The sequence below is a fragment of the Varroa destructor genome, unplaced genomic scaffold (genome assembly GCF_002443255.2).
Source record: "Varroa destructor unplaced genomic scaffold, Vdes_3.0 BEIS01000002.1, whole genome shotgun sequence".
Taxonomy (NCBI): Eukaryota; Metazoa; Arthropoda; class Arachnida; order Mesostigmata; family Varroidae; genus Varroa; species Varroa destructor.
In genome coordinates, this window is record NW_019211455.1 from 42,056,402 (window position 1) to 42,066,560 (window position 10,159).

The 10,159-nt window shown below is 39.9% G+C and overlaps 1 protein-coding gene and 1 long non-coding RNA gene across 6 annotated transcripts; one reads left to right on the top strand and one right to left on the bottom strand.

Moving 5' to 3' along the window:
- Positions 1-1,122: 1,122 nt before the first annotated feature.
- LOC147757831 (leucine-rich PPR motif-containing protein, mitochondrial-like) lies at positions 1,123-8,508 on the bottom strand. Of its 4 annotated transcripts, none has more exons than XM_086979758.1 (4): positions 8,261-8,508; positions 6,460-6,683; positions 5,838-5,995; positions 1,123-5,298 (listed from the first exon to the last, which is right to left on the bottom strand). In XM_086979758.1, the coding sequence occupies exons 1-4, from the start codon at positions 8,359-8,361 to the stop codon at positions 2,104-2,106; spliced, it is 3,678 nt and encodes a 1,225-aa protein (XP_086835884.1). In that variant the 5' UTR covers positions 8,362-8,508; the 3' UTR covers positions 1,123-2,103. The 4 variants fall into 4 exon arrangements, with proteins under 4 accessions (XP_086835884.1, XP_086835886.1, XP_086835887.1 ...); XM_086979760.1 differs by having other exon boundaries at positions 5,838-5,933; positions 6,460-6,666; positions 8,261-8,506; XM_086979761.1 differs by having other exon boundaries at positions 5,838-5,946; positions 6,460-6,666; positions 8,261-8,506.
- On the top strand, positions 7,855-10,159 carry LOC147757832 (uncharacterized). 2 transcript variants are annotated; one of them, XR_015320766.1, is made up of 4 exons: positions 7,865-8,174; positions 8,503-8,684; positions 9,520-9,573; positions 9,824-10,159. It is a non-coding gene; the product is annotated as an uncharacterized LOC147757832 (long non-coding RNA). The 2 variants fall into 2 exon arrangements; XR_015320765.1 differs by having other exon boundaries at positions 7,855-8,174; positions 8,503-10,159.

A 10,159-nucleotide genomic window follows, 5' to 3' on the forward strand; every position in this document is an offset into this window, starting at 1 on the left:
AAAAACTTTAACCGTACTTCGCGTTCCAAATTTAATGGCCCTGTGCCTCAGCCGGTCGATGCATAATATTATACTGTTTAATAGAGTGACATCTGAACGCTTATTGTGCCGTGGAAATACTTCTATGTATGTCTAGTGTTCAAATCATTTTGCCAGAAAGTCTGCAACAGCCTAATCAATTCATTTTCGTGTGAAAAAATTATCACTTTTAGTACTAATTGAGTGCTCAACAATCGGAGTATTTTCCGTTATGGTCTACGGTTCCGTCTTACTTGTTAGATGGCTTACAACAGGATTAGTGGCTCTGTCAGGATAACACAATCGTAAACCCAGCTTTGCACTCCTTTGAATATCGAAAATTACACTCCAGTCGATAGACTTTGCATTTACTTGGCACCGAACATACAAAATAGACCTTACTGATGTAAAACTTATAGACCGACTTCAAGGGGGTTCCCCGCATCCTCGAAGTCGCGTTGGGGCTAGAATCTGCATAAACCAAACTTAGTTTTTCACACCACTAACCCGTTTCCTCCTTTATTAAGTTGCTCAACTTAATTAGTTGACATTTACAACACTTGAAAATAACCATTCCAAACGATTTGGAAAGTCATCGTGGATTTTAACGGGCATAGAAGAGAACGTTTCTTTATAAATGTCTCACTGATTTGCGGTCAATACATGATAAACTTGGCTACAGCACATATCACTTGACAACATAAATTGGAAGGAAAAGTATAAATAAAAGCCGTATGAACCCTACCATATTTACCACTGGGTAAGTATTGCTGGGTTACTACCTATAATGCAACAAAAATGAATATGCGAAGAATCATTTCGTTCGAAAGGGAGGTTCGTGACATAATCTTCAGATAGCCGACACAGCAGAACCAAAAATCGTGTTATTACATGCGTGTACTGTACAATTGCATTAATCTACCTTTTGGCTACCATTTTTCACATTAATTAAAAGCTTTCGAAAGGCCCAATATAGCAGCAAGAAGACCTAACCGCATGACTATGACAATTACTGGATATGTCGCTTGCCCATGCGAAATAATCAATCTTTCATCTAGAAAAATCTTCTTATCATTACAGGTTCAATCATAAGATTATGTGACCTTAATCAATATCTAAACGTTTTATTTCAAATTTATATAAATTAAAATAGAATCCTTTGATGCTTGTTCAGCACATGGTACATCACCATACACATTATACTATAGATTTATCTCTATTTTATTTTATTTATATACACAAACGTACATAAGCTAAAGATAATTATCAACGTATATATATATATATATATGTATATATACTTTGAAAATTTTATCGCATGGTTAAGGATGGCATGCATTCTAAGGGGCGAATCTCTTCAAGAAGAACGGATGGAAAAACACAAAATTTCCGCTTGACAGGTTTCTTTACTTTCCGGAACGGAAACGCGGGAAACGGACCCGCTGATAACAACAGTAAGCCGATCCAATGTTTGTTGTTGGTGTTGACAATGTTTTTTCGATACTAGACACACGATAAAATCATCAAGGCGCTGATACTGTATGTTTCTAGTTCTAAAAGACGAACTAGCGGTATATACATTCGGGACTAAGCACCGTTTCAGAATTGTTAACAAGAGCTAACAGAAGTATCCATGAGATTCCGCAATCTCAACTAGGCTCTTTCATCACTAAATATTGTCAAACAGTTAAAACTAGTTTCATTCATTTATTCATTTAAGTTAATTAATAAACTTATATGAATGAATGTTAAAGTTTTAGAGTACTGTCGTATTAAAGCAAGCGCTTCCTTACTTACAGAGATTACCGGTTGACCTGCAACATCGAGCAAGAAATATCTGCGTATGTATATATCATCCCTCAACTACCCATCGATAATTGTCCCATGTTGCTCTCAAATGTGACAACAGCAAAAACTATATGAATTACTTCAATTGCCATACCCTAACTAATATACAAGTTTACACCACACGTAACTCTATTGACCACGACGAACGCCTAACCCATTGCAAGCCTTATTAAGCTGATGCGAAACGAACCCGTTTTTCTAACTTTAAGGTTTTTACGTAAGTTGTTCCGAATCTTGCTATTGGTTTCTGACCACGCCTATATGCGCACACAGCTCTTTTGAGGCGATGTTTTTGAGAAGGTTCAATATTCGTTCAGACATTATGTCATTGCCTATTCTACGAACTCGATTAAGTACTTGTATGACAAAGAGATTCTGCTTAAGCATCCCCGGAAATTCAGTCAAAAGTACTTCTGCTTTCGAGTAGTCGCCATCGGCGAAAAAACGAGTGCAGAGTGCGTTCGATATCGAATAGTTTCCACCGTCCCGAACAAATCGTCTGGCATTGTGTAAAAGACGATCAACATCTTCAGGATATACTTTAAGCACTTCTTCAATCCAGTTAACGGAGACTGAGCTTGTAGCCGGCAGCCTGTCAAGAATATCAAAAAACTCGTAGGAACGCCCAGCAAATACATAAGCACTAGACAGTAACTGGTCAATATTATATAGCTTGTAAAGGTTGTCCTCGAGCACTTCTCGTAACGAAGCAATCTCATCGATCATGCCGCGCTGCGCCAGTCTCGTTAGAAAAAACCGCGTCATCCTCGGCGGGACGTACGGATCACTTGGTGCACGGTTTTGCATCATTCGTCTGAAAATTCTGAACGCTTCATCAAGCTGATCATCATTTGCAAGCGCGAAAATTAGCGAGGTTTCCTCTTTGACTGTTAGAAGCTCGCCTCTCGACAGTATCTGCTTTCGAAACTCAAGAGCATCGTTGGTTGAGCTCTGGAGCGCCACGGCAAACGGTGTCAAGCTAGAAAAGTCAATGTCAGTGTTCAGCGTGGATGCAACGTTCTCGGATGGTATTACAAATGGAACGTCGAACCCACTACACTCCAGTGCGCGTCCTAAATACAGAAGCGTTCGATTGGAAAGAACGACATTTTCCTCTTGAGCTTGAATCCATAGCTCCAATGCTTCAGCCATGTACCCGACCCGCACATAACCGCGCATGAGTAGATAGTAAAGCGTATCTTGGTCCTCGTACAGCTCACCCAGCAACTTAACATGCGCCTCGAGCTCACGCAGCTGTTTCTTAGTAGCCAGTAGTTCACAATGGTATTCGATTTTCTGCTGCATATGGTCCAGTGGAAGGGTCTGCAATATTTCGCGAGCTTTTTCAAATTGCCCCTCCGAGATGTACGACGAAGCTAGCGAGAATTGTACTGCGTGTTTAGAGTGTATCTTTGATACTGCGTCAATAACGTTATCTAGCATTTCGGTTTTGTTTTCAATCAGAAGTTTCCGAATCATTTCAATGTAATGAGGTGTAACCTTGTACCGAGCTACAATATCCATAAATAGCGCATAACATGCATCGGCGTCTCGATTTTCCAGGACAGACTTCATGATCGGACTCAGAACCGTGGTAGTGACAGCTGTAAAATTAATTACGTAATCGCGAACCATCGTTAGGGCTTCTTCTACGCCGCATCTCTCGACGGCAGTGGTGATCAGATATTTGGCTGGCCCTTGCATCCGACAGGAAGCCCCATTAAATATATGCCGGTTCAATATACTCTTAGCTACAACAATATTTCCATTTTGAATAACAAAGGAGGCTAGGTTGACTATTCTAGAGTCTTCGATATAGAACCCAGGACGCTTTAAACCTTGCTGATAAAATTTCAAGGCGCCACGGAGGTCGTTTTTGTAGATGCTTAAATCGATGAGCGTAGTCAACTCTGAGACAAAGAGTTTTTGACCGCCAAGTTTCCGTAGTATTTCGTCGGTCTTACCGACGTCCCGTATTCGACAATAGCCTATGAGTAATTTGCAGAGCACGCCTCGAGTACGCATGTTCTTGTGTTCAAGATTATCGAGCTCGTTTTCCAGCTCGTTCAAGGTCATCTGCGTTTTAGGAGAGTTACAAGCTTTCAGTAATCGTTCGTCCTCAAGGGCGCTGTCTAGTAGATGTGTATAGAGAGCTCGATTGATTCTTAAGTCTTCCTTGCTGATCGCGGCAATGGCCGTTTTCAGTAAGCCTTGAGGGACTGCGGAAAGAAATTCGCAAACGGGATCAAGCGTATCTGACACCCGATCCGTTGGCTGGTTAACGATTTCTTTGAGCACTTTAACACATTGTGCGATGTTCTCTACATTAGCGACCTCACCAGCAAGAACCGCCACGCTAGCATTGAGGATACACTTATGTTTAGCTAAAACTTCGAGGCACTTTTCCACCTTCCGATTAGCCAGTAAGTACTTGACTAGCGCGTAGACACATTTAGAACGGGAGCAGCCCGTTTGTAGGGTCCGTTCAATAACTTGTCCTGGCTGGTCAACGTTGAGCTTGGGTAAGACATAATTAACAAGCATCTCTTCGGTTACTGGTAGACCCAGCCGTACTACTGAGCGTATAGTGTCAAAAACTTCGCATTCGTTTTGAGCCTTGCAGACGACAGGATAAAAGAAATGCCCTCGTAAAGGAACGCCCCACAGAGGCATTAGTTTAAGGTAGTCAAACATAGTGCGACGATCACTGTATTTAAGAGCGGTTTCAACAGCTTTTACGAACCCCGACTGACTGACTCCCTTATCTTTCAACTCATAACAGAAGTTCATGACGTCTGTTACCGCCACGTGCGATCTGACCATCTGTGAAATTAACGAGTTACTTTGTTCTTGCAGGTTTGAATCGACCGGAATTTTGTCGAAGAGAATGCGGAAAACATTGAGTTTCTTGAGCGAGATCATATCCAGACATGAATTAATCGTATCTCGTGTGTAGCCAATATGCTGTGGCATCTTATCAAGCACACGTTTCATTGACTCAGTGTCGTTTCGCATTGCGAAGGCTTCCGCAATACGGAGAATCTGCCCGTCTGATAAAGAACGGCCCTCGATGGCCTCTAGCGCTTTGTCTGTGTATCCTTTTTCGATGAAACTCCGAGCCAAATCGGTGTACGTTTCGTTCGTCGGGGGCGTTTTCTCAGACCTAGCCATATAGTCGATGACTTTGCGAGCGGATATTTCATCTCCCGCGAGAACGTGCCCCTTAACTAAAGCGTTTAAGACACATTCTGATTCAGGTAGTTCTTCATTTTTCATGAGTTCATAAATCATCTTGGCACCACCGAGATCGGCCGAATCGCAGTACCGTTGTAATAGCCTCTGATATGTTATATAGTTGGGCGTAAGGCTACTTTCGTTCAGGGTCTCAAGAAACGCCAGCGGATCGAATAGTGTCCCATTTTCGAGATATACCTGTGGAAAAAAAGCCCAAATGATAAGAAATTACACGCAATTAGAACAAAGTTTATAAACGATTCCTCATATACTCAGTAAATATGCGTACACACCGCACATAAAAATAAAACAAATCGAGAATATTGTTTATGATAGTAAAAAGTATTCAATCGTAACATCACCAAATGGCTTCAATTGTGTCAAGGCTAGATGCCCCCATACAAGCATTCGCTATACGATTTTAATATAAAAGAAAAAAAAAAACGATATATCTAAAAAGATATCATGGTTAGACCAAATAGTTTGAAACTCAAGTTTTTGAGTATATTCAAGACAGTCAAATTCAAGTTACACTCCGTCTGCAACATGATACACTGACAACTTTACCACTGTTTTCAAGCTGGTCAAATGGCTATAGACGCAACTGATACGCAGAATCATTAAAAGTACGATAGTTCATTGCTTTTGAATTAAATTTATACACAAAAGTAAATATAAATCCCTTTTACATTATTGCCCTTTTTGTATCCCCCTGTATTCGGAAATGAAAGACCAACCTGCAGTAGTACATTATAGTGCGAGATGTCGAGGCTTGCGTGATCGGCAAGGCTCCATACGACTTCTGTTAACTCCATACGAACATCTGGCGGAAGCTGTCGAAGAAACCTGCCAGTAAATCGTAGAATCTGAACCATCGTGGTATTTTCTAAGCTTGCTGAACGTCGCACGAATAAAGCAAAAAGGTCGAAAGAAAACAGTATAATAAAGCCTCAGGAAAAGTCAGCGAGTGACCTTATTCATACCGTAATGTGTCCAATTGATCTTCGATGGCATGAACCTGGGACGCTGTTTACTAACCTTTCTCTCACACATAATATTCTAGGGCATGTGAACTCTGTTAAATAAAGCAGAGTCGATTCGGTCCAAATTCTCTTTGGAACAGCTATTTCACATGGGAAGTGCGAGTCTTTTTCAAACTAAGATAAAAAAAAAAACAGGTAAACTAGGTCGGCGCTAATACGATTATAAAATATTGGCTCAAGACTTACACTACAGAGACAAATACTTTTAGATACCTCTGGTGTGCAAAAAAAAATAAAAAAAAAACAACTAAAAAAAACCGTTCCCACATTATTAATATCTTGAAAAAAAAAATACATATTTGTCTAAGGTACAAACCGTGCTGTTCGCATTTTGCCATTTCAATGGCATCGCACAGAGTGGCCATCCTAACTCGGCGCAGCCGTTGGACCTCTTGCTTCATTCGATCAACCATAATTTCCAGTTTCTTCCCGCCGCTCCCTGCTCTGGCCTTCGGCTTTGAGGCGAAGGCAAGTTGACTTCGCACTAGAAAACCTGAGGCCGCAGGGGGTGCTGCCGCCGTTACTGCATTGAAACAATACCTAGGGTTAAAACCAAATATGAGTATATTGCAATAATTGTTTTCTTTAGAATCTCATGAATCAATCACAGTTTCAACAAGTCCACAAGTCCTAAACAAGATCGACATGTTTAGTTAGACGGTATGTGGTGAACGATGGTGTTATAATAAACGGTAAATTGGATAGCTGCTGTAATTGTGGAGTACACGTACACACACGCACATACCTTTACCGCAATACGCGAAATACTACTTGTAGTTGAATAAAAAAAAAAAAAAAAAACGATTTCCACTAAAAGGGCTTCTGGCTTGCGGAGGGAGGGGGTGGTCGACAGGAACGGTATACCTAACAAGTATGCGTTTCGCGTTGGCTGCATAGAAACAGCTGTCGCTCAATGGATCGACGTAGTGACGTTAAGCAAACAACTTTGATAAGCGCAAGCGTGTCGAAAATCGGAGACTAGAGTGTATTTCCTAAGGCTAGGTGTTCTATAAGGGTTATATTTGCAGGGCTACTGTGAGTGCAAGGAGATTCTCTCAGAGTATCTTTACAGTATATCATGCATCAAGTTTTTGACGGCGATTATCTGTGCCGAGGAGAAGTTTTAGTTCAGCAGTAAAAAAAAAGTACATCCAGCTTGTAACTTTTCATTCACGCGCCCTTTGCTGCCCAGGCCCAAAACGTCACATGAAATCACCCCGTAAATTACGATAACTTGATTATGTTAGCTTGATTGTTGCTATACTGTTCATACATTTTGCAAGGTAAAGAGATTTAGTCAGACGTACTACTGCAGTGATTTGCGGATACTGCGAGAAGAACTTAACACAATTGTTTAATTAATCATTCACTTAATTAATTAGTAACATCACCATAAACGTATTAACTAAAGTTCTAATATTGGAAAATAGAAAGTGGAGCTTTATAAATTAATAATATATGGTATTTAACTTGAATTTAATAAATGAAATACCTTCTTCTGTATAATATAATCTGTAATAAAAAATGCATCACATTTAACTAGTGATGCTTCTAAAGTGTCTCTCGACAGAGACTTTTTGTCACTTAGGCAAAAAACTTGGGCAAAAGTACAACAGAAAGCATATATATATATATATTATATAGTTTTTTTTGTAGAATTATTTTTTAGAATTTCTTTTTTGTAGAGAGGCTAAGTATCCTACTCATGAGGTTTACCTAAAGAGAAACGAGAATTAACCGCTAAATAAACACAGGGGTTACAGCTCAAGCACTAATTAAGGGAAGCGAACGAACGGGATTATGCGTCGATTATATATATACCGTACACCTAGTCCGATCAGGGTATTCTGGGAATGGATTTTTGCAGCAGCAGCATCTCCACCATTGTCTGATTACGACGATACCAAATTCATCTAATGTTGAATGGTGTCAACACTGTTACTGATGAGCAATGCGTTCCTTAGGCCTTTCGACCCGCCGAAATCATCGAGCGCGCCTTCGCTAGTTCTATCTGCCTTTGCACGCCCCAAGGTAAATAAGAAAAATTCACGTTTGGTTTATAAATAAAAAAACAACATGAGTATTATTTACAGCGAGTTCTATTAGCGAAAACATACCTCGCTGAGGCTCGTACACGATGAGCGAGACGAACTGTTCTGTGGTAAATTGATCTATGTATCTTGCTCGACACCTGGTCAGCTAACCCTAGCATTAGCATGACTAACCACTTTGCCTAGCCACAGGTGGCAAACCCAGGCCGCAGGCAGGAAAGCGGGTAAAAAATACTTTCAGATAGAGTAACTGTAAACAGCAGTTCTTTTTTGTTATTGTTTTCATGTGCTTTCGCTGTCGATCGTAGCTACTGGATACTCGGTACGAACTGTTCTCCACACGATGATTGCGGGAGAAGCCTCGCTTTGGCTTAATAGAAGCCTGAGCTGAATTGTAGAAATGTCTACGGCTCAGCCCAGTAACGCTGTGAAAACCAGCAGTCACAACATAAGCACAGCGTTCATCGTCTCACGCACGTCAACCAAGCACGTAAAGAGACATAGCGGTATCCCGCACTTTGCTTCAGATAGTAAAATAACTCCAAATATGATGTGTATATATGATAGTTCTTAATAAAATACTGAGTGTTTTTTTTTAAATACAAATATATAGTGACCGGACTTTTATCCAGCAGGATCTATATATGCTGTGGTTAGATAAATGTAATTTAGAGGTGATTCGTTGTGGGGTAGAAAATTGAAACGGATGCTTCTTTGTGATGTTTGACATTGAACGAATTTTTGATAAAGCCTTCCATGCTGTATGATATGTATATACTGGCGACGACCAATCGACGTTATGATGAGCGGTGCCGATGTAGCGCATGTGGGAACAGTTTTTTTTTGGAGACAATATTAACAAAGAACAAAAATAAAATCGACAAAGAAGTTGTTGTAATTTTTAACGGAGGGTACGCTGTCGCCTATTATTCGATATCTCGCCAATAATTACTGAAGGAGTATGTTGAAAATTGTAGAAATTCGACGAATTGGGCTCGTATCATTGAACAGCTGAGAAAACGTATCTATCAGTGACAATGATAACAACACATTTTTCTTGGTGTCCAAAAAAATATTGTTGCTGAACTCAATATATGGATATAAATGTGATGACCCTACAATTGAATAAACTTGATAATACGTAAGGTATTCTGGGTTCCAAATCAGACGTAGATATGGGTCGTCTGATGTGGGAGGCCAACTGCTAGCAAAAAATGCTATACGTGAATTTTTGAAACATTTATAAAGATATGAGCCTTATGCGGTTTTTCGTTCAATGTGACTCTCGCGGTGAATTGACATTTCGTTTCGTATTTTTTTTACAGATATTATTGCAGCAATGTGTAGAAGGCGTTCTAGTTTGTCATCGACTATGTTTTGTGAGTAGTGGAATAGGCTCGTAAAGTGGGTAGATCAAATTTAAAACAAGAAAGCCGGCTAGTATAGCCCACCTATCGGTATATATATTCTCCTTATAAATCCATAACTTAATAATTGAAAAAATTCTAACCTCTAATGAAAGTAGTTATTACGTAGAAATTGCGAAGCGAAATGTGTCCCCATTTTGTATCAGATTTCTGTAATTCCCTTAATTATGAAACGTTTCTAACTGTTGGTAATTTTCACCAGATTTTCTGCAAACAGTTTTCTGCAAGGACAAACCAGCAGTCACACAACGGTCGATAATACCTGGTTTCTGACGATACAGCAAAAAATCACACTTGAAATAGCTTGACAAAGCCTAATAATTGCTAAACATACCTTCACCTAGAGTACACCGATCTCTGCGGACAATGATCGTGACCATTTTCGAAACGTCACTACGTGAGTTTCAATACGTTTCAACTACTCACCTCAATATTATCATACATTTTTCACCGATTTTTATGATAGCTTCAGTTTCAATCTGTCGCAAATAAAGTAAGCAGTTATTTTTTCTCGATATTTCTCGGTTTATTCATCATA